At 40.4% G+C, this 24,353-nt stretch overlaps 1 protein-coding gene across 1 annotated transcript in view; it reads left to right on the top strand.

Annotated features, from left to right (window-relative positions):
- The first annotated feature begins 1,503 nt into the window (after positions 1-1,503).
- The window catches only part of avl9 (AVL9 homolog (S. cerevisiase)), a 90,395-nt gene continuing 67,545 nt past the window's right edge, over positions 1,504-24,353 (top strand). Inside the window, exons 1-4 of the mRNA XM_060822927.1 lie at positions 1,504-1,695; positions 11,389-11,509; positions 16,417-16,502; positions 21,100-21,171. Of these exons, the coding sequence (XP_060678910.1) occupies positions 1,561-1,695; positions 11,389-11,509; positions 16,417-16,502; positions 21,100-21,171 (414 nt within the window). The 5' untranslated portion in view covers positions 1,504-1,560. The remainder of the gene's footprint in view (positions 1,696-11,388; positions 11,510-16,416; positions 16,503-21,099; positions 21,172-24,353) is intronic.

Here is a 24,353-nt window from a genome sequence, read left to right on the forward strand (position 1 = left end):
CTAACCTGCACATCTTTGGATTGTGGCAAGAAACCGGAGCACCAGGAGGAAATACACATAGACACAGGGAGAATATGCAAACTCCACACAGACAGTCGCCCTAGGCTGAAATCGAACCCAGATCCCTGGCACGGTGAGGCAGCAGTGCTAACCACTGAGCCACTGTGCCAAAACTGAGATAAATTCCTTCAGTCTAAGTTGTTAAATAAGAATTTTGAAGTAGGTCTAAATTATAACGCTATTTTTCAATTCAGTCCTCAAAATGGACCTAAGACTTACTTATTTATGCATTGAAGTACAAAACACAAATATCCTAAAAATTACATATCTAGACAACAAATGCAGCATCTTGGGGTATTGAGGTTTTCTTCTCTTTAAGCTAGAACCTGTGGGCTTGAGATAATCCCGGTCTTGGTAGTCAAGGAAGTTGCATTGAGAACAAATCCACAATGCGTATTGCCATGCAGCAACTCCTTTTAACCAATTTCAATAGTCAACTATAACTATCCATAGCCGCAGACTGCATCATGGATGTAAAAGCGATTTGCCACTCGGACTTCCTGAGCAAAGTGTTAACACATCCCCCCCAGAGGTGAAGTGAGATAGCTATCTTGGAATCGGTAGTTCCACTCCTTTTCAGTTGGGCATGAGAAGTTATCTCTCTGCCTTTCAATGAGTTCATGTAATCATCAAATTGTCAATTTTCAAGCACTCCTGAAGGAGAGTTGTACCAGACTCTAAACACTAACAGTATCTCTCTACACAAATGCTGCTGGGACTTGCTGAGATTCTCCAGATGTACCGAACTGTCAGGGTTTACACTGTGATCCACAGTCTGCATTCTGATACACCAATCCAAAGACCATAACTAAGACACTGATCTCCCTGTAACGGTCTAACCTCAAGATCATTACTAAGATATTGGTCTTCGAGGAGAAAGTAAGGACTGCAGATGCTGGAGATCAGAGCTGAAAATGTGTTGCTGGAAAAGCACAGCAGGTCAAGCAGCATCCAAGGAACAGGAGAATCGATGTTTCGGGCATGAGCCCTTCTTCAGGAATGAGGAAAGGGCTCATGCCTGAAACATCGATTCTCCTGCTCCTTGGATGCTGCTTGACCTGCTGTGCTTTTCCAGCAACACATTTTCACACTAAGATATTGATCTCCATAGAATGATCTAACCCCAAGATCATTACTAAGACGTTGAACTCCCTGTGATGACCCAACCCCCAAGATCATTACTATGACATTGATCTCCCTGTAATGATCTATCCCCAAGACCATAATTAATATAATGATCTCCCTGTGATGGTCTACCTCAAGACCATAACTAAGACATTGACCTCCCTGTAAAGGAATGGACCTTGACCACAGACAGTGTCTGAAAACCTATCCTGACCAATCCTGAACCTCCGCAATGCGCATGTCCATTCTGCCCGCCCCCTTGTGTATTGGTGATGTCACGACGCCCGGAGCGCGCTGACGTACTCGTGGCTCCAGGCGGAAGTGCGCACGGGAGGTTGCTCCGGCCCTGAGTTGAGTCACCCTCGGGGGCTCGGGATGGAGTCGGGGGCTGAGGCCCAGTCCCAGGCTCAGATTCACACTCAGACTCAGGCCCAGGATCAGGCCGGAGCGGAGGGCGGGGCTGTGCTGCATATCGTCGTAGTCGGTTTCCACCACAAGAAGGGTTGCCAGGTGAGCGGAGGTTTGGATGTTGGCAAGAAAGAGCCCGTGACTGGAGGGTTTGTGGGGGCTTGGGGTCAGGCTGAGGATGTATGGGTGTGGGGAGATCAGATGGTGGGATCAGGGAATGGGGAGAACTGTCTGAGGAATCGGGGTGTGGGGAGATCAGACTGTGGGATCAGGGAGTGTGGGGAGATCAAACTGTGGGATTAAGGGGTGTGGGGAGAGGAGATCAGACTGTGGGATTAAGGGGTGTGGGGAGATCAGACTGTGGGATCAGGGATTGTGGGGAGATCAGACTGTGGGATCAGGGATTGTGGGGAGATCAGACTGTGGGATCGGGCGATGGGGAAGTCAGACTGTGGGATCAGGGAAGTGGGGAGATCTGAATGTGGAAGATCAGGGATTGTGGGGTGGTCAGACTGTGGAATCAGGGATTGTGAGAAGATCAGAGTGTGGAATCGGGGATGCAGGAGATCTGAATGTGGGATGAGAGCCTTTGAGGGGTCAGTTTGAGGGTTTAGATTTGGTTACTTCGGGCTGTAGGATTGGACAGTGATGTCGGAATCTGTGTTCAGGGCTGATGGGATTAGTGTGTTTGAGGGGAGTCTATTTGGAGGTGAGGGTTGTTTCTAGCCGGGGTAAGGGTGCGGATTAGGGCAAAGGGGAATAAATATAGTAATCATAAATGACAGCTGAAAATGTGTTGCTGGTTAAAGCACAGCAGGTTAGGCAGATCCAAGGAATAGGAAATTCGACGTTTTGGGCATAAGCCCTTCATCAGGAATGAGCACATTCCTGATGAAGGACTTATGCCCGAAACGTCGAATTTCCTATTCCTTGGATGCTGCCTAACCTGCTGTGCTTTAACCAGCAACACATTTTCAGCTGTGATCTCCAGCATCTGCAGACCTCATTTTTTTACCCGAATCATAAATGACATACAAACATAAAGCCAATCTAAGCTATACAAATTAGACAAGTTTTAACATTATTCTTTGATTTCAAAACATTAAACCAATCTTGGAATTTACATAATCTAATTACAGAGCTGAAAATATGTTGCTGGAAAAGCGCAGCAGGTCAGGCAGCATCCAAGGAGCAGGAGAATCGACGTTTCTTCAGAAGAAGGACTTATGCCCAAAACGTTGATTCTCCTGCTCCTTGGATGCTGCCTGACCTGCTGTGCTTTTCCAGCAACACATTTTTCAGCTCTGATCTCCAGTATCTGCAGTCCTCCCTTTCTCATAATCTAAATACAGGCCATATATGATATTATTTGTTGACCTCTCATAATTTGTCATCTGTTATGTGCACATTATTACACTTGATCCTGTGATGAGCTTCCAACCTCATTTGTATCTTCTCTAATGTTGCCTTTTTCCATCTCTGTACTATCACTCAACTTTGCCCCATCTCAGTTCATCTGCGGCCGAAACTGAAATCCATGCCTTTGACACCTCCCATGCATACCTGTCTGGTCATTCACATTCAATATCTAAATTTAAGATGAACAAAAACTTTGGTATTGTAACTTGCAAGTTCCATTGCATTCCAGAGCCCAATGTTGTTTTACAATGCTCCTGTGAAACACTATGAGCTGTTTCACTATATTAATAGTGTTATTTAAGTGTAACATATTAGGAAATAGGAGCAGGTGTAGACCACTCAAGTCATTGAACTGGCTCCACCATTCAGCTAGTTTACAGCTGATCTTCTAACCTTAACTCCATTTTTTTTTCACTAACCCTCCTTCATGTCATTCTTAGGATCTAGAAATCTAGTGAGTCCTTTCTCGAATATGCTGAACGATTGAGTCTCCACAGTTCTCTGTCTGGTAGTGAATTGCATAGATTCACTACTATCTGAGTGAAGAAATTCCTGTTCATCTCAGTCAAAATAGCCTTTATTCCAAGATTGTGTTCCTTGGTTCTAGACCAGTCCTGAAACCTCCTCAGCCTGTCTGCATAAAACAATCCTCGGCTCAGTCTAGTGGATCCTTTGTTATACTTAGGTATATCCTTTTTTGGGTAAGTGGACAAAAACTGCAGACAATACTCCAGGCATGGTTGTTGTATACACCTATATCGCTAATTTTCAAACATGAATTTTGTCTTGGTTGTTTATTTAACCAAATGTTATGAACTTGCATTTCACTTCCAATTGGTGCCTCTGCTCTTAATTTAATGTCACTGAATTCAAATGTGGTTTTTTTCGCATTTAATTGTCAATTTATAATTTACTTGCATCGTTTGGTCAACAAACTCCTCCTAAATGTTTGATGAATCTAGCAAAACATATAAACTGAAGGGTCAAAGTATGAAAGAGTTCTACTTGTTTCAGGTTCAGGGATGGCAGTACATTACAGCCACACAAAAAAATGATGATCCCATGCAAAATAGCTAGAGTAAACCACCAAAGTAACCATATAGTCTCTTGTGAGATATCCTTGCTGTTGTGCAAGCCTTCCATAAAAAATGCAGAAATAAAACTGGATGTGCAACATAATAAGGCAATCATTTTACCCAGTTTACCAAATTAGGGCACTATTGCATCCTATTAATAAAATCCCAACATTTCTGAATAGAAATGAAAAGAGTACTAATTACATTTGGTGATGAGAAACTGAGAGAAAAAAACAAATTATCAAACAATTGTAACCAATTTGCTCACTGTTTTGTCACTGATTAAAAATACTACTATTCATTTGTGGTGGGTGATGAGAAAACAAGACTCACTGAGGGATTAGGGAACAATATGACAGATTTAAACCATGTTGGGAACATTGCATGTCATATTGTAAGTCTTCCTTTGGCATTAAAGTAGTAGCCAATGAGGAAGGACACAAAGGGAAAGCATAAAATTAAAGAACCCAATGTATGTTAGAAATAAAGCAAAAGGAAAAAGTATTAATTACAATAACTTTGCTGGGAAAAGCAGGAAGTCCAGCTCTGTACAAGAACAAATTTAAGCAGCTACGAAACTTAACAATTAGTCATTAAGGAGGAACAAAAGCCTTTGACAGATCATGTCAAGTAGCTACGAGGAAAGACAATAGGGGTTTAAATAAAGAGTTTACTGACCAAGCATGTGAAGTGGAAAAGAATAAGGAGTGGGTTTAAGAGGTATAAAAAAATCAGTAATCAGATTTAAACAAAGACATGCGGTAATGAGTATGTGACCAAACTTTAGAGGACATCAACACTTAATGTCATCACCCGAGTCAGGACAGGGGCAGTTTCATTATCACTATTCTAGTAATATGTTCAGTCAACAAGTTCTTCACAAGTACAGAAAGAATGTGGGGAGGGTATCATGTTCATCAGCATGAGTTTGATTGACATGTTTAGTGGGCAAAATCTGTATAAATACTAAAGATTGTGAATTCCATTTTCAGATTAGTCTTGAGAGAGCATGTGGTTGCTTAAGTGTTGGTACCGCTACTCTGCTGAGGTTTTAGAACCTCTACTTATACTAGGGCTTGGTGTCATGTTACTCTGTAACTGCGATACTGTAGTACATTTTGCAAGGTTTGTAGCCCAGGTTGAGATTTAGGGTGTAGGTTTGCTCGCTGAGCTGTAGGTTTGATATCCAGACGTTTCATTACCTGGCTAGGTAACATCATCAGTGGCGACCTCCAAGTGAAGCGAAGCTGTTGTCTCCTGCTTTCTATTTATATCTTTCTCCTGGATGGGGTTTGTGGTGATGTCATTTCCTGTTTGTTTTCTGAGGGGTCGATAGATGGCATCTAAATCTATGTGTTTGCTTATGGCGTTGTGATTGGAGTGTCAGGTCTCTAGGAATTCTCTGGCATGTCTTTGCTTAGCCTGTCCCAGGATAGATGTGTTGTCCAAGCACATAGTACAGAAAGTATATTGAGATTCACCCCATAAACTAGTGGACAGTTGACCTCTTGCAGTTTGATTGATTAGTTAAATCCATGTGGAATATCTCCGCAACTACAGACTTTTGCAGAATCAATCCCCTACCCATCATGACTGCCATCACAACCATCTTTCTGTGCGTTAGTTTTGATTCCAACTAACAGAGTTTTCCCCTTAATTCCCATTGACTCTAAATTTTGCTTGAGTTCCTTGATGTCACACGTCAAATGTGAATTGGAGATGCTGAAAGCTTGTGATTTAAAATAAACCTACTGGACCACAACCTGGTGTCACATGATTTCTGACATGTCGAATGGAGCCTTGATATCAAGGGTGGTTGTTTTCACCTCACCTCTCAAACTGAATTCTTTTGTCCATGCTTGAATCGAATATGAAATCAGAAGCTGAGTGGGCCTGACAGAACTCTTAACTGAACGTCAGTGTGTAGGTTATTCCTAAACAAGCGGTGCTTTATGACACTGTTGTTGACACCTTCCGTCACATACTGAAGATCAAGAGACAACTGACTGAGCAGTCATTGGTTGGATTGGATTTGTCCTACTTATTGCTTACTGGACATAACTAGGCGATATTCTACATGGTCAGTGTTGTATCTGTGCTGGAATAGTTTTGCAAGGGGCGGGGCAAGTTTTGGAGCACAAATCTTCAGTATTGTCAGAATGTGGTCAGGGCTGTTAGGAAACTGGGTTAACAAGCCAAACAAAATCAGTCTGCTATCAATGGATTCTTAACACAGGGAAATTAAAACATTCTGTGACTCTCAGAATTGCTCAAATGTTCCTAACAAGATTTTGCAAATAACAGATCTTGGGCACTAAGTTTATAACCTAAACAAAATTTGACAACTTGTCATTGAGAGTGTAACTTTAGCAGAACACCAACAATAAGGCAATCTAATTAATAGCTACAAGCTAAGACCAATCTAATTTGATCATAAACTCCCACTCTGGCAGACAGTCAGACACAGTTAAGGGATAAATTGCAAAAGACAATAGAAGAATCATAATTTGCCAATTCAGTAACCATGTCAACAATGAATACGAGATCATCATGAAATCCTTGGATGATGGGTTGTATTGCAGGTACGTAGGGCTGTATGTCTTGCTTGAATTTTGAAGTCACTGGTCAATGTAAACAGCTTCCACAGATGTCTGGAGACCTTTTCTGAGAATTTCAATCTGTAAGAATTAAGTACTTTCAACAACTGGGGAATAACTAGAGAGAACCGAAACTGTGAACCAGCCCCAGTCTGGCAGCTTCCAAAACAAAACTGTTCCTGCCCAAACCTCAGTCAGCACCAATTCACCATTGGTTTTTTATTTTCAACATTCTGTGATTAGCTGGCTAGCCACCTGTCCTTTTTTGATTGACAAATTCTACATCCAGTCAGCTGCCAGTGTCTGAGTATAGCAAGGTCTCGCTGTCAAATCTCTAGTGTCCTTAGAGTAGTAATTAACCTGCATTATCTTTCTAGGCCAGTTTCCAGCTTGTTCTTGTGGTTCTGTTTGCCGAGCTGGGAATTTGTGTTGCAGGCGTTTCGTCTCCTGTCTAGGTGACATCTTCAGTACTTGGGAGCCTCCTGTGAAGTACTTCTGTGATCTTTCTTCCGCCATTTGTAGTCGTTTGAATCTGCCGCTCCCAGTTGTCAGCTCCAGCTGTCCATTGCAGTGGTCAGTCTATTGGGTCCAGGTCAATGTGCTTATTGAATGAATCTGTGGATGAGCGCCATGCCTCTAGGAATTCCCTGGCTGTTCTCTGTTTGGCTTGTCCTATAATAATAGTGTTGTCCCAGTCAAATTCATGTTGCTTGTCATCTGCGTGTGTGGCTACTAAGGATAGCTGGTCGTGTCGTTTTGTAGCTAGTTGGTGTTCATGGATGCAGATCATTAGCTGTCTTCCTGTTTGTCCTGTGTAGTGTTTAGTGCAGTCCTTGCATGGTAAGACTGCACAAAACATTACATAGAACAAACAGGAATACAGCTAACAATCCACATACATGAACACCAACTAGCTACGAAATGACACGACCAGCTATCCTTAGTAGCCACACACGCAGATGGCAAGCAACATGAATTTGACTGAGACAACACTACTATTATAGGACAAGCCAAACAGAGAACAGCCAGGGAATTCCTAGAGGCATGGCGCTCATCCACAGATTCGATCAATAAGCACATTGACCTGGACCCAATATACCGACCACTGCAATGGACAGCTGGAACTGACAACCGGGAGCGGCAGATTCAAACGACTACAAATCGCGGAGGAAAGATCACAGAAATGCTTCACAGGAGGCTCCCAAGCACTGAGGATGTCACCTAGACAGGGGACGAAACGTCTGCAACACAAATTCCCAGCTCAGTGAACAGAACCACAACAACGAGCACCCGAGCTACAAATCTTCTCCCAAACTTCCAGCTTGTTCTTTTTAAAACAAGCTGTAATTCAAAGTTCAATTCTCAACCACAACTCTCAGTTCCAACCAAAAATGAGAGGAATAAAATACAAATCATTCTGGTCTCAACAGGGCACATAGCCTTTGCAGTATCAAGTGCCTCTAACTATTTGTTGATTCATGTGGAATCTCTGAATTGCTTGCAGACTGGCATCTAAGGTGCTAGGGAGGTCTGGAGGAGGCTGAGATGGATCATCCTTTTGGCACTTCTGTCTTAAAATTGTTGCAAATGTCCCAGCGTTATTTTTTGGAATGATGTGCTGGGCTCATTCATTACTAAAGATATTTGTGGAGCTGCCTCTTCTGGTAAGTTGTTTAGTTAGGCGAAAGGGAGTACTGCAGATCTTGGTGATTAGAGTCAAGATTAAAGTGGTGCTGGGAAAGCACAGCAGGTCACGCAGCATCCGAGGACCAGGAAAATCGACATTTTGGGCAGGAGCCCTTCATCAGGAAAGATCATTCCTGTATAATTCTGCTGCTGCTGATCATTCCTGTTGAAGGGCTCCTGCCTGAAACATCAATGTTCCTGTTCCTCGGATGCTGCCTGACCTACTGTGCTTTTCCAGCACCACTCTAACCTTGAGTTGTTTAATTGTCCACCACAATTCACGACCTGATGTAGCAGGATAGCAGAGCTTAGATCTGATTAGCTTCTCTCAGTTGACACTTTTAGATATATTTAATGCTGCTCCAGGCACACCCTCCTGCCTTCTTCATTGAACCATGATGGTAATGATAGAGTGGGAATATACTGTGCCATGAGGTTGCACATTGTGTTGAAATATAACTCTGCTGCTGATGGTTGACAGCGTCTCTTCAATGTCTGTTCTGAATGCTGATTCTATTTGATCATATTACGTATTTCTAAATTACTTCCTTTATTATATTGTAAGGTTTTCCCAACGACAGATGTTAAGCTGACTGGCCTATAGTTACCTTTTTCTGTTTAATCTCCATCCCTGTTTAATTAAGGATATTATTTATGTTCAAAGTAAGAAGTCTTTTTAGCTCCAAGTTAAACTCTGAACAAATATATTGGATTACTTTATTTTAGAAACCACTTGGTTTAACTGGGTTAATATTACTGACTGGCTTAGGTGGGCAAAGCAGCAGCCAAAGATTCTTTTCCAACAGCTGTTAGCATAAGGATTTTCCAATTTATACATCATGAATTAATGATGGTGGTGCTGGTTGCAGACTGTGTGGTCTGTTTAATAAATTAGGAGCCAAGCCACATGATTGTTAGAAATGTGTAATCACATTTCTTTCAGCCTTGAAATAGTAACAGCTGGTGAATTTGATATTTGTTGTTTTTTGTTTACAGAGTTTCAGTTATTACAGCTGCTGCCATGGACCTTCCCCAGAGTTTCATTCAGTTTCTTCTTTCTGTTTCCATCATTATTTTTCCTTGTTCAATTATTCTTTACTTTGTTTTCTAAATTGTTAAATATTGATGAATTTATCTTTTTAAGAAGTACAGTAGTTGAATCAAAGCTCTAGATACTGCAGTAGAACCATCAATGAAATTATCTGCTGACACATCAGAAAAAAGTTTTCTGCATGGTTTAGTTTACTTTAAAAAGCTGTAAAAATCATTGCTAATTGCTAATTGCTAAGAACTTTGAGGATTGAACTGTATTGTCAATACAGAAGGGGGGAACCAGTAATATTAAGATCTGGGCTAATGCTTTGGAGACTTGAGTTTAGATCTGACCATGGGAACAAGGGGATGTTAAATTAATTAATAAATTTGGAATAAATATCTAGCTGCATAATTATCATAAAGTTATTGGATTGTCATTAAACAAATTTATCCAATGTATTTTCAGGGAAGGTAATTTGACAACCTTACCTAGTATATACCAAAATTCCCTCACTCAGAGGATCCACACATGCCAATTTCAGCGCCTAAGCCATTCGAAACATTGACTTACAGTTTTGTGAGTTACTGAAGCACGTGAATCTCGAAAGTCCACAGACAAGACAAAGAAATTAGAGAGATTATAGATTTGGGTTTCATGTGACTCCAGATCCACTTCATTTGGAGGAAGCTCTGAGGCTATTAAAGGCATAGAATGTATTCTCGGTAGGGACTTCAGTATCGAGCACCCAAGAGTGGCTTTGTGACACCAGTACTGACCAAGCTTACCAAGTCCTGAAAGAGATTTGGTATCAACCCAATTGGACCAGCAGCAGATAGTGAGAGACCAACAAGACTGAAAATGTGCTTGACCTCATTTCATCAATCTATCTGTGACAGATGTGACCATCACAGTATTGATAGGAGTGTGTTATGACATGGGTTAAACCACTCTACTAAGCTTCCAAAAGGAGAAGATAATTAAAGTTGTAAAATGCTGCAAAGCTTCAGCAGCTTGGACAGTAAGCTATTTATGAGATACCTTATTGAGTGCCTTTTAGAAATCCAGCTGTACAGCATTTGCAAGGTCCTTCTATCTTCCCTGCTCATTACGTTCTGAAAGAATAAATTGATCAGACATGATTTCCTTTCATAAAACCGCGACATAATCCCTGTTTGATAGTATTGCAATTTTATAAATTTCCTGCTACTACTTCCTTAAGAGTGATTCCAACATCAGATGTTAGGCTGACTGGCATATAGTTTCTTTCTTGCGCTCTTCCTACTTTATTCAAAAGAGGTGTTTTCTTATTTGTGACACCCTTTCAGCGTCTAGAGTATTTGGATATTCCAACCATTGCATCTACCAACTGTTGACATATATGGTTCGATTTCTCATTTATGGACTGATTGTGATTCTCTGAAATGAAACCTAAACTATTAAATCATTCTGTCATCCTGTTTCTATACATTTTCCACATGTATTTGCAGATGAGGTATCTATTTTGGCTCTCATCAATTGGCATATTATTTCGATTATTTGGATTGTTTTTATTGAAAAAAATCTGGGTAGTCTCAACGAAACTTTGTTTAGGGTTAGTTTGTTAACTCGAACAGAATGAAATAATTGAAGCATTTAGTATCTGATTGTGGTAATAATTTTAGAATATGTACATGAGATACCACTATCAAAAATCTCATACTAGGTTGGACTGGTTTTGTGACATAAATGTTCTGTGTCATGTGACACATGTATTTAAATTTGATCAACACACAATCAAATAATGCGATGCACATAGCTCCTGCTGAAGACTTCTGAAAACAGTAGTGAATTATATAGATAAAGCCATTCCTAAAATAATTGTGTCCATTTGTATTTTCAGAATTCTTTTTTGATTGTCTGCCATTTCCCTATCCTTGTGATTTATTCTCTAGATAGTATTGTATCAAGTGCTTTTTATAATTCCCCTTCTGGTACACTGCAGGTTGAATTTTCATACCCACCATTGGTTCCAGAGGAAGGGCATGATAGCCACAGCTTGCCTGAGGAGTGGAAATACCTCCCATTTTTGGCTCTTCCTGATGGGGCACACAACTATCAGGAAGGTAAGATGGATGAAGAAATTTTTTTTATGGTGTTATTTATATTAACTCTAGATAACTGTAAGTATCAATTGGTAGCCCTCTTACTGAGTCCACAGTCATGGGTATACCATTCTACAGAATCCAAGATTGTTATTCTGTAAACATTCTAAGGTCAAGCAGAAACCTTCTCCTTGTTCAGGTGGATGAACTTGGAGAATAATTTGTTTTCTCAATGTGCTGGCTGTATTCTTCTCACAACAGTAGGAGACAGAAAATAATTTCATGTTCATCTTATTGCCAATGTGGATTTTATTGTAAAAATGTAACAGTTGCCATGTAAGTTTGTATTGCAATCAATATATTTTAAATTATCATTATATATGTTGAATTGGAGGAAAAACTTGAGGGATGTAATAAGGTTTTCTGTCTCTCTGTCCGTCTTTCCTTCCTGTTACCCCATCCAACCACAGTAATGTCAAACTCTTGTGTAATTATTGATGCTGGGATTTTATTACACACCTCTGGAGCAGGTGGAACTTGAGCCTGAGCCTTTCAGTCTAGGGATAGGGACACTACCGTACCCCAAGAGGACCCCAGAAATTGTTGATGCATTCTTTCTCATTTGCTGAACTTCCTTATATTTATAGATACTGGGAGGTCTCTCAGAAGATAGTGAAGGAAAGAATCATCTAAGAATGGTGTCCCTTTTTGGTTAATTGGCCTGCAATGTGTTGTTTCAATCTAAGGAAAAGCCTACATGAAAGGCCCAGAAAAATATCTTAAGCTAGGAGGTTTTACATGGGTTTAGTAAATTGCAAAATAATGATTTAGATTTTAAAAACTTGAAAATTGTATTTTGGTGCTTTTATTACCTGAGTTTTAGGTGGTGCAGTGGTTAGCACTGCTGCCTCACAGCACCAGGCATCTGGGTTCGCTTAGGTGACTGACTGTGTGGAGTTTGGACATTCTCCCTGTGTCTGCATGGGATTCCTCTGGGTGCTCCGGTTTCTCCATACAGTCCAAAGATGTGCAGGTTAGGTGAATTGACCCTGCTAAATTACCCAGTAGTGACCATGGATGTGCAAGCTAAGTGGATTAGCCATTGTTGTCCCTTTGCAAATATAAGGCCATGTGGTTAGTTTATTAAATTATTCATTCATGGGACATGGGTGTTGCCTTCTGTCCAGATTTATTGTCAATTCCTAGATACCCTTGAGAAGATGGTGGTAAGATGCCTTCTTGAACTGCAGCAGCTCATGTGCTGTAGATTGACCCACAATGCCCTTAGGAAGGGAATTCTAGGATTTTGAACCAGTGACACTGAAGGGAGGTGAGTGACTGGGAGGGGAACTTGCAGGTGGTGGAATTCTCATATATCTGTTTTTCTTGTCCTTCCAAATGGAAGTAATCATGGGTTTGGAAGGTGCTGTCTGAGGACGTAGTCGTGAGTTTGTAAGGTGCCATCTAAGGATCTTTGGTGAATTTCTGTAGTTGATCCCTGTAGGTAATATACAGTGCTACTACTGAGCATTGGTGTCAGAGGGAGGGAATGCTTGTGGATTTAGTGTCAATCAAATGGACTGGATGGTATCAAGCTTCTTAAGTGTTGTTGAACAAGGAAAGGGACCTTGTTGTGAATGAGAACTTTGAGAAGCTGAGAAACAGGCTTGAACATATCAAAATTGATGAAGTTGATGTGCTGGAAATTTTGGCAAACATTAAGACTGATAAGTCCCTATGGCCAGACCAGATTTATCCTAAGTTGCTCTGCGAAGTGAGAAAGGAGGTTACTAAGCCGCTGGCTTAATAACTCTCCATGGGAGTTGTACCAGAGGATTGGTAAGAGGCAAACGTTGTTCCTCTTTTCAAGAAGGGGAATAGGGAAATCCTTGGCAATTACAGACCAGTCAGTCTTACGTCTGTGGTCAGCAAGGTTTTGGAAAGAATTCTGAGGGATAGGATTTATGACTATTTGGAAAAGCATAAAGTGACAAATAGAAGTCATCATGGCTTTGTGAGGGGCAGGACATGCCTCATAAATCTTATTGTGTTCTTTGAGGAGGTGATGAGACAGGTCGATGAAGGTCGAGCAGTGGATGTGGTATATTTGGACTTCAGCAAGGCATTTGACAAGGTTCCCGATGGTAGGTTCATTCATAAAGTTAGGAGGTATAGGAGATTTGGCTGTCTGGATTCAGAATTGGTTGGCTGTCAGAAGGCAGAGAGTGGTTATAGATGGAAAGTATTCTGCCTGGAGGTCAGCAGTGAGTCGTGTCCGGCAGGGCTCTGTTCTTGGGCCTCTCCTCTTTGTAGTTTTTATAAACTACTTGGATGAGGAGGTTGAGGGGTGGGTTAGTAAATTTGCCCATGACACAAAGTTTGGAGGTGATATCGAAGGCTATAGCAGATTGCAGCACGACGTTGACAGGATGCAGAGCTGGGCTGAGAAATGCCAGATGGAGTTCAACCTGGATAAATGTGAAGTGATGCATTTTGGAAAGTCTAACTTGAATGCTGAATATAGGATTAAAGACAGGATTCTTGGCAGTGTGGAGGAACAAAGGGATCTTGGAGTTCAAGTGCACAGATCCCTCAAAGTTGCCACCCAAGTGGATGGGGTGTTAAGAAAGCATATGGCGTTCTGACTTTCAATAACAGGGGGATCGAGTTTAAGAGCCATGAGGTTTTGCTGCAGCTTTATAAAACCCTGGTGAGACCACCTGGGAATATTGTATTTCGTTCTGGTTGCCCTATTATAGGAGAGATACGGCGGCTTTGGAGAGGGTGCAAAGAAGGTTTACCTGGATGCTACCTGGACTGGAGGGCTTGTCTTACAAAAAGAGGTTGATTAAGCTTGGACTTTTCTCTCTGGGGAGAAGGAGGAAGAGAAGTCACCTGATCGAGGTATACAAGGTATTGAGAGGCATGGATAGAATCAATAGTCAGACATTTTTCCCCAGGACAGGGCTGACTGGCATGAGGGGTCATAGTTTTAAGATATTAGAAAGCAGGTATAAAGGAGACATCAGAGGTAGGTTCTTTACGCAGAGAGTTGCGAATGCATGGAATGCGTTGCCATTAGTGATGGTGGAAGTAGAGTCATTGGGGACATTTAAGCAACTGCTGGACATACACATGGACAGCAGTGAATTGGCATGTGTGTAAGTTAGATTATTTTGTTTTAGATTAGGAATAATCCTCGGCACAACATCGTGGGCCAAAGGATTTGTTCTGTGCTGTACTTTTCCATGAAGCTGCAGCCATCCAGTCAAGATTAGATTAAATTAGATTCCCTCCAGTATGGAAACAAGCCCTTTGGCCCACCCAGACCCATTCCCCAATCCTATATTTATCCCTGACGAATGCACCTAACACTGAAGGCAATCCAACATGGCCAATTCACCTGACATGCACATCTTTTGGATTGTGGTAGGAAACTGGAGCACCCAGAAGAAGCCCACGCAGACATGGGTAGAATGTGCAAACAGATAGTCACCCAAGGCAGGAATCAAACCTGGGTCCCTGTCGCTGTGAGGCAGCAGTGCTAACCACTGAGCCACTGTGCCGCTCCCCGTCAAATGGGGTAAATTCCATCACACTCCGGATTTGTGTGTTGTAGATGTAGATACATCTTGAGTCAGGAGGTTAGTTATTCACAATAGTATTCCTGGAATCATGAACTCTACAGGGATTACTCTACAGTATAGAAGCAGGCCATTTGGCCCTTTGAGTCCATGCTGATCCTCTGAAGAGCAGGTGTAGCAGACAGTGAAGAAGACAAATGGTTTGTAGGTATTCATTATTGAGAAGATTTGAGTACAGGAGCAGGGATGTTATGCTGTAATTTTACAAGACGTTGGTGAGACTGCTCCTGGAGTACTATATGCAGTATTGTTCTCCATACCTAAGGAAGAATGTTCTAGCCATGGAGGGATTGCAATAGAGATTTACCAGACTGGTTCCTGAGATGGCAGGACTGTCTATGAAGGGAGACCGGATCAATTAGGACTATATTCACTGAAGTTTAAAAAGTGAGAGAAGTTCTTATAGAAACCTTTAAAGTTATAACAGAACTAGACAGATAAGTGCTAGACTGAACCAGGGGTCACAGATAAAGGATAAGGGATAGTCATTTAATATTGAGATAATGAGAATTTTCAAGTGATTACTGGTTAGAGGATGCTTGACTGTGATCTGAAGCACAATATATATCCTTTCTCCTACGAAATAAATAAGTTACCATAGCAGAACGTTAGCATCAGTAACTTCCAAGTTGGCTTGAAAATTAGATTATTAAAAAACTAAGCAAGTACAAGCTTTCAGTTTTGTGAGTTTTTATGCAAGACATCTTCAGACCTTTTAGAAAAGAAAACTGGATGAACCAATTGAGTCAAGCTAAAGATTTGAGTTGGAGAGATAATCTCTGTGGATTTGATGCTGTAAAGTGTTGCTGTTTGGAATAATTGAGAATTTTGTATGACTGTATGTTTTAAAACCTTTCAAATGGTGTCCTTTATTTCTGTGGCTTGTTTGTTTTATTTCATCATATTTCTTTTTATGTAATAAAGTTCTATTTTCTTGCTGAAGAATCTGCAGCCTCGTGTACTTGCATATCATTGAATGACCACATTAAAATACAAAAGAAGATATGATCTGTCAAGCCGGGTTTCATTCTAGGATCTGACTTATCAAGTAGTGACATTAATTGCAATTATAACAAATGTTGTGTATAAATGTTGTGACAATTGTTTGTAAATATCATTTTTTATGCTATTGTCACTTAATTTAGTATTTGTACCTTTCAGTTATTTGTTGATCATTTCAACTTACCATTTAAGCTCTCAGTGTATCAGAAGTGCTTTATTCACATGTCTCATATTTTCAGCTCTTTTCTATGATTTTACGTTTTTGATTTTCTCCTTCCTCAGACACCATTTATTTTCATTTGCCTCCAAGGAGTGGAAATCGAAAAACGGTTTATGGTGTTTCCTGCTATCGACAGATTGAAGCCAAGGTAAATTTTCCTTCAATAAAAAATAACTTTAATGAATTGTGTTCACAGCCAGATAAGTGCTCCTGACCAGCTGGGAACGGAAGACTAAAACTGTTGATTAAACTCATTGCACATAATTTCTCATCTGAACAATGCAAGTATATGAGAATGTATTATACTTCCCCTTTCTTGTGAGGGGGAGAGCTAAAGGAAATCAGTATCTGTGGGGAAATGGATAATATTAAAGGCCTATAAATTCCCAGGGTCCAATAATCTACACTCCAGAATACTTCAGAAAGTGGCCTTTAGAAATAGTGGATGCATTGGTGGTCATTATCAAGATTCTGTTTGGATTAAAGGGAAGCTAATGTAATCCCACTGTTCAACAGGAGGTAAAGAGCAAACAGGGAATTATAAAGCAGTTAATGTGACATGGGTAATAGGGAAAATGCTAGACCATTTTAGAAGATTTAATAGCAGAATGCTTGGATATTACTAACAGGATTGAACAAAAGTCAGCATGGATTTATCTTCTCCTGGAACCTTTTGATGATAAAACTACTAGAGTTGACAAGGGGGAGGTGGTGGGTAAGGTTTATTTGGACTTACAGAAAGCTTTCATTAAGGTTCCACATGAGAGATAGCATGCACACTTAAAAGTGCATGGGATTAGGGGCAGTTATAGTGGCATAGATAGAGAACTGGTGGGCAGACTGAACACAAAGAATAGGAATAAATGAGTTTTTTTGAGAGACAGGCAGTGATGAGTGGAGTAAGGCAGTATCCATGCTATTTACAAAATATATTCAAAACTGGAGAACATATTTTAAAGGTGAGAGGAGAACATTTTAAAAAGGACACAAGAGGTAACATTTTTACATAGAGAGTGGTTTGTATATGGAATGAACTGCCAAATGAAGTGGCAGATACAGTAACAGCATTTAAATTGCATTTGGATAAGTACTCGAATGTGAAAGGTTTGGAAGGATTTGGAGCAAATGCAGGCAAGTGGGACTAGTTTATTTTGGGAACATGGTCGACATGGACTCGTTGGACCAAAGGGTCTGTTTCCATGCTATAAAACCTACAGTTTTATAAATACTGATCTTGCTTTTGCCTGGTGATGGTTGATTTTATTATCCAACCTAATGTCTCCCATGAGAGGAAAACATTGGTGCTAAACAGGGGTTAGAGTTAATGTCAAAGGCAGTGACTCTGATCTTGGCGTACATGACCGGGGCAGTTCGATACAAGATAAAACATCTTCAGACTTTACCTGACTGTCAAGTCATAATGTTCTGAAGCTAAACAAGCAGCGTCTGAATGGCCTTTTGAGTATTAGTTATGAGAGTGCAGTTGTTCCCAAATAGTTTTTCACTTGATTGATGTTCAGTAACCTTTGTGAAACCTTTGAGCCTCTATAAGTTGAAAAGTTTGCTATCTGTTCTGAATTGAATGTGTCCTTGTGTCATGAATGCATTGTGGAGCATGGCTGAGAAGTATACAACAAACGCACTGGAGCCAATACACAGCCTTGCTTCTTGCTGTTGGTGACAAGAAAGGCATTCAATGTCATACCACTTTGCATCACGATGGCTATCATGTCATTAGGAAACAAGTGAATGACACTGACCTTTTCAGAACAGCCATATTTGCACAAAGCATTCCATAGATCTTCCTGGTTTATTGTGTCAAAAACCTTGATCAGATCAATGAACATGCATGGAAGTAATTTTTCTTTTCATAGGACTTTCCTTCAATTTTACATGCTGCAAAGATGGTAGTCACAGGGTCAATGAAAAGAGTGAAAAAAAATTAAGAAAATAAGTTCTTCCTACTGTTAAAAGTAATATTTCATGATAATTGGTTCAGGTGGTCTTGCTCCTGTTTTGTTTGTAGGCATAAGTTATGGGGTCATCTAGACAGTCTTGGAGAATAGTCTGATTGTTGATTATGTAGAAAACCCCAGTGAGTTTCTAAATCATACAAATCCCTCAATACCCCCAGTGGGATTCCAAAGGCAGATGCCAGCTTATGCATAGAAAACTGCTTTGTGATCTTTGAGAATGATTAAGAGAAAGTTCTTCCAAAATGTAGCTGTTTATAATCAACCTATTCAGAAAAGTTATAATGCACTTCTGAAACATGAAGAACCTGAACCCAGGCCTTTTGTTTCTGAGGTAGAGACACCACCACTGTAACACCGGAGCCCATTGTGAAAGAGTGTAGTGTTGTGGAAATGAGTAAGTGCAATCATTGCATTCATGGATTGTTTGTTTCAGAGATTGCCAGAGTGATCTGCCCAACTATAGAGGACCTCATTCCTATTTATTAGTGGCTGATTGCCAACTGCTGAGAGGATGGATGTCACATCATTGGTTTTAGGGTCATAAACTGTCTGCAGATCTATCTGTTGAGACTTTTAAGTTTTTTTTGTTTAGGAGCTGCTTGGAGTTCATTGGACTTGTTTTCCAACACCAGTTATTCATTTTTCTTGGTTTGGCATTCCTCGCTGATCATTTCTTGTCAGATCTGTGAGTGCTGTACACTTCATCCAGAAGCTTGTCTGTGTCTTGATTATTGTTGTCAAAGTAGTCCTGGTTCTTCTAGTTATTGAATCCTATCACCTCAGATAATGTATTTTCATAACATCTTTTCACTTCTTTGAGTTTTTAGTGCTAATGTTGCTCTCTGGGATATCAACAGTTCCTGCGGCTAGATTATATTCCAGTTCTTGCCTCTTCACCATGTCTTTAGGAACAGTTACATCAAGTTTCCTTTAAGGCTTGAGTGCTGAATCATCTTAGGTTTTCTTTTTAAAACTATTCTGACATTCTGGATATGAGGGTTGTTCTATGCCCTGATCTTGTAGAGTTGTTTAGAGTCCCTATCATTCCATGTTTCATTTTATGACTAGTAGTTAGTTAGTTAGTTCTTTGTGTTGTAGTTCTTTCTATTTTGACTGCGATGAATGAATGACTAATCAGGGATGGTATACTGACATGTTCATGGAAAGTTGGCTGTGTTTAAGGTTCTTTTTCTTCTCCTTCCCTGGATTGAGGACAGCAGCTCATAACCTAAAACGATCTGTTCTACCACCTCGTAAACTCAACACAATCAATGTGCAGAAACCTTGAGCCCACCTGTGTGCAGAGTTATGACTGAAGTCTGCCACCACCATCCTTGTCCCCACCAGTATTTCACCATTACAGCACTGATACAATGCACACCACAAGTGTGCAGCTGAAAGAATGCAACTTTGAATTTGCCGTTGCCCTTCTCCTAAGTGAGATGCTAAGGCTGAAGATCCTCATCTACTCTTCATGTCGCTGTCCTGTCTGTTGGCACTAATCATGATCTTCCAGACTGTCAGCTGATGGATGTTTTACTGGTTAACCCATAGCTGGGGATTCTGAAAACAGTTACCTTCTCCTTAGTAGACTAGAAATCAAAGGGTTAGGAATAGCCTGGATAATGAATAAAGTTAAGCAGATCTTTATCCACAAAAAGTCCCATATGGTTTATGTCCCAAATAGCCTCTTTTAATGAAAGTCCTACAGTTCAGTCTCATGCCAATGCATGTTCAAAACTGTGGGCAAAGATGTGATGTCGGGTGTTAGGTACATCTAAACTAGACTGCTGCAGGCCATGTCTACCCCAATGAGCAGTCTGTCTGGGAGAAGCTAACTCTGTAATGTTAATTTGATAAAAAAAATGTAAGCAGATGTCTGTGTTTCTCAAATCTAATTTGTCTTTGTGAAAAACAGTTTAATGCTTGCAGATAAGTTTGATTAGATTAGATTAGACTTACAGTGTGGAAACAGGCCCTTCGGCCCAACAAGTCCACACCGACCCGCCGAAGCGCAACCCACCCATACCCCTACATTTACCCCTTACCTAACACTACGGGCAATTTAGCTTGGCCAATTCACCTGACCCGCACATCTTTGGACTGTGGGAGGAAAGGTATTAAAGACTGTTAAGACAGCAGGAAGCTATTTTGCTTATTGTACCTGTGTGAGCTCTTTGATATAGCCATCAATTTAATACTTCCATATCAGGACATTGGGACATGTGATTATATCCTACAATATCTCACGTAAGCAAATGGAAAATACGGTAATATCCCAGAGGCAAAGAATGATGTAACATAGGAGGAGGTCATTTGATCCATGTGCCTCTGCTTTGACAGAAATATCTAAATAATATCTCTCCGAAAGACCATTAGAAAACCATTGCAATATTCCATAAAAACATGGCTACCATTGAAACAAAAATTCATAAAAATCTCAAAACAGTATTGATATCTTGACATCCAATGAACTTTTGAATAACTAAGAATGCTGAACAGGTGAGAGAATTTATAAGTTTGTCCTATTTGTTTCAACTCCTCTATTTGCACCTTCCCTGTCTGCATTCTGTACAGGGTTGGAACTTTGCATTTGGAGAAATAGCCTTGAATTGGTATTAAATAAAAATTGTTTGCTGTTTACAAATAAATCATTGCACCTTGTTAATATTTTACTGATGTTTACCACTGTCTCAATGCAGTTATGTTCTGAAAACTATGCCACTGAGTGTATGTCTCTATAAATGCTTTAATTGTTCTTAACATCAGGCCCTGAAGGTTCGGCAGGCTGATGTCACAAGAGAAACTGTTCAGAAGAGTGTTTGTGTACTCAGTAGGTTGGTAAGTGGGCTGAACCTTTTTCAAATATATTTCAAAAATAGCTGCTCATTTTACATAATTTATTTTTGGCAAGTATTTTAGAATATGTATTCTTACATTTAACTACTTTGGGCATGATTCTAATTTGAACTGTGAAAGAAACAAAATCCCTCTTGCGATTTTGAGCAATTGCATTTTTGCTGATTTTTCTTTCCCTTTCTGCATAAAATATCTTTTCCTTTATATACATTAAGTGGACTGGGGAGCTAGCCTCTAGGCCTGCAGGAATGCTGTTCTCAGCTAAGGATAAAGACATCTGAAGAGTTGCCCGTTGTATATGGCTTCTTGCCTTTCACTAATCAATATGAAACCAAGTGCCTACTTTAGAGTTAAAAATGGCAATTCACTGTTTTTGAAAAAATGTGGATGCAAATGTATATTTCCTGCTCAATGTTTAAAGCCAATAGCTAGCAGTTTCAACTGTATTAGCAACAATTAAGCTTTACTTGTCTTGGAAAGCTGTGGGCCATGTTTGGAAATCATTGGGGGTGAGTTTACAAATGCAACTTGCACTGTGGACACCCCAGCGGACCCTCTGACATTGTCTTTGTTGCCATACAAATCCAAGAAAAGTGTTGAGAACAACATACTGAAAAAGGCTATTCAACTTATCATATCTGTGCTGGTATTCTTTGGCCTGTTAAAGTATATGGCTCAATAAATCATGAGACAGTCAGTTGTTCTCCAGAGATTTCTATGTTCTTGAAACTTCATCACAATCCTGCAACTGCTTCATGATGATATGACTGCAACTGTCCAGAGCAGGAAGTCTGAACAAACTCAAACTGGTTTCAAGGCTGTGTGATAATCCCTATACTATTAATAAACCACTGGCAGTAATTTCTTGCTCCATCAAAGATCAACTGCCTTCAGGCATGTGCATTAAATACCATGTAAACAGTAAACTCTTTAATTTCAGCTGCCTCTGTACCAAACTAAACTGACCACGATAGACATCCAAGACCCGCAGTGTGGTACGACTGAATTGTTGTTGCTCACTCTGCACCAGATATGTAGTCCATCCTCAATCTCTTCAATTCTGTATCCAGGATACTTAGCCTGTCCTTGAATGTTGCAAAACAATACCCATCTTCACCCAGACCTGTTCAATTATATATTGCCCTTCATTATCTGTTGAAAGAGAGAATCTGAAATATGTTGAGCATTTCCCATACCTTGTCAACAACCCTCTCAAAATGCCACTATTGATGAAGAGATCCAGTAACTGATTAGCTGGACTCGCTCAACTTTCTACGAACTATGGTATCTGTGTATTCCTGCAGTGAAATCTGGACTATGTATCAGAGACACATAAGAAAAATTTTACCAGCAATGTCTCCATCTCATTTTCCAGACTTAGGGGGAAGAACATCAAACAAAAGTTAACGTTTAAGTGATTTAATAAGTGCATTTAATAAAACTACTTTTTTAAAGAAAATTGAGTTATTTTCAAAAGAGGGAATTGGACAACAGTGAAGGTAATTAAGCTTGTATATAAACTTGCTGCAATCACTCATTAATATTGCAAACAATTTTGTCTGTATGTTTTGGAAAGAGGTGAAGGCACTAAAGTAATTTAAATGATACAAGAATTGAGAAGCTGTACCCAGCAGGAAAGATTGAATAGGCTGGGACCCCATTCTCTGGAAATGATACAATAGCAAATCTTACATAGGGTATTACAGAGAGACGTGTGGGGAAAATTAGAATTATATGCCATTACTATGACAACCACAAATACATTTCTTAAGAGAGGCTGCAATGTGGAGCTTGGCTAACACAGGAGTATTCATCTTTCCACATCCGACTAAAATTTACCTGCTCCTCCACCAATGTAATCTACTATATCCGTTGCACCCGATGTCTCCTCTACACCGGGGAGAGAGGATGCCTACTTGCGAATCGTTTCAGAGAACATCTCTGGGACACCCGCATCAACCAACCCCACTGCCCCATGGCTGAACACTTCGACTCAGTCAAGAATATGCAGGTCCTGGGCCTCCTCCATCACTAAACCCTTGCATCCCGATGCCTGGAGGAAGAATGCCTCATATTCCACCTGGGGACCCTGCAACCACACGGGATCAATGTGGATTTCAACAGTTTCCTCATTTCCGCCCCCCCCCCCCCCTGCTTTCCATTATCCCAGTCCCAAGCCTCCAACGTGGCACCACCCTCCTGACCTGTCCATCACCTTTCCCATCTATCCACTCCACCCTCCTCTCCAACCTATCACCTTCTCCCTCACCTTCATCCATCTATTGTATTCTCAGCTACCTTCCCCCAACCCCACCTCCCTCCCATTTATCTCTCAGCCCCCAGCCCACAAGCCTCATTCCTGATGAATGCCGTATGTTCAAAACGTTGATTCTCCTGCTCTTCGAATGCTGCCTGACCTGCTGTGCTTTTCCACCACCACACTTGCGACTCTGATCTCCAACATCTACAGCCCTCACTTTCTCCTAACACAGGAGATGACAGCACAGATGTATTTAAGGGAATCTAGAGAAACATAATTAGCTAGAAAAAATAGGGTATAGTAATGGGAGAAGATAAAGAAGGATGAGAGAGATTCACATATGGCATTGACTTCAGCATGGATTAGTTGCACTGAAGAGTTTATTTCTATGCTAACCATGTTATGTGATTTTTAACTCTTCCTTGTATTTGCTTTCAACGATTTTCTAGGCAGTTTTAACTTTTGTGACTTGTTACTTATCAGTAGTTTATAGTGTAGAAAGCTGTTGAGCAGTTAATGAAAAAGAGCAGCATTTTTAACCAGCTTTCTGGATTTATATGCTTCAGTTCATATCACACCTTGTCATCGACATGCATCAGATTTTGTTCAGGGTTTTGGAGAGATTTTTCCCTATAAAGTGCAAAGTCACTTCAGCAAGCTCAAAAGCAAGTGAGTGAATTAATAGTATTTATGTTATGCTTTTCATGACCTCCAGTCATTTGAAAGCACTGTATATGCAATGAATTGATTTGAGTGTAATCACTACAAAAACGTATACAGCATGATCCCACAACCAACAGCAAGGTAAATGACCAGGTAATCTACTGTGTTTTTTTTTGAATTGGTGTTGCTCAAGGAATAATATCAGTCAGAATTGTGGAGGACGTCGTCTGCTGTTCTTCAA

The sequence above is a fragment of the Hemiscyllium ocellatum genome, chromosome 4, assembly GCF_020745735.1.
Source record: "Hemiscyllium ocellatum isolate sHemOce1 chromosome 4, sHemOce1.pat.X.cur, whole genome shotgun sequence".
Taxonomy (NCBI): domain Eukaryota; kingdom Metazoa; phylum Chordata; class Chondrichthyes; order Orectolobiformes; family Hemiscylliidae; genus Hemiscyllium; species Hemiscyllium ocellatum.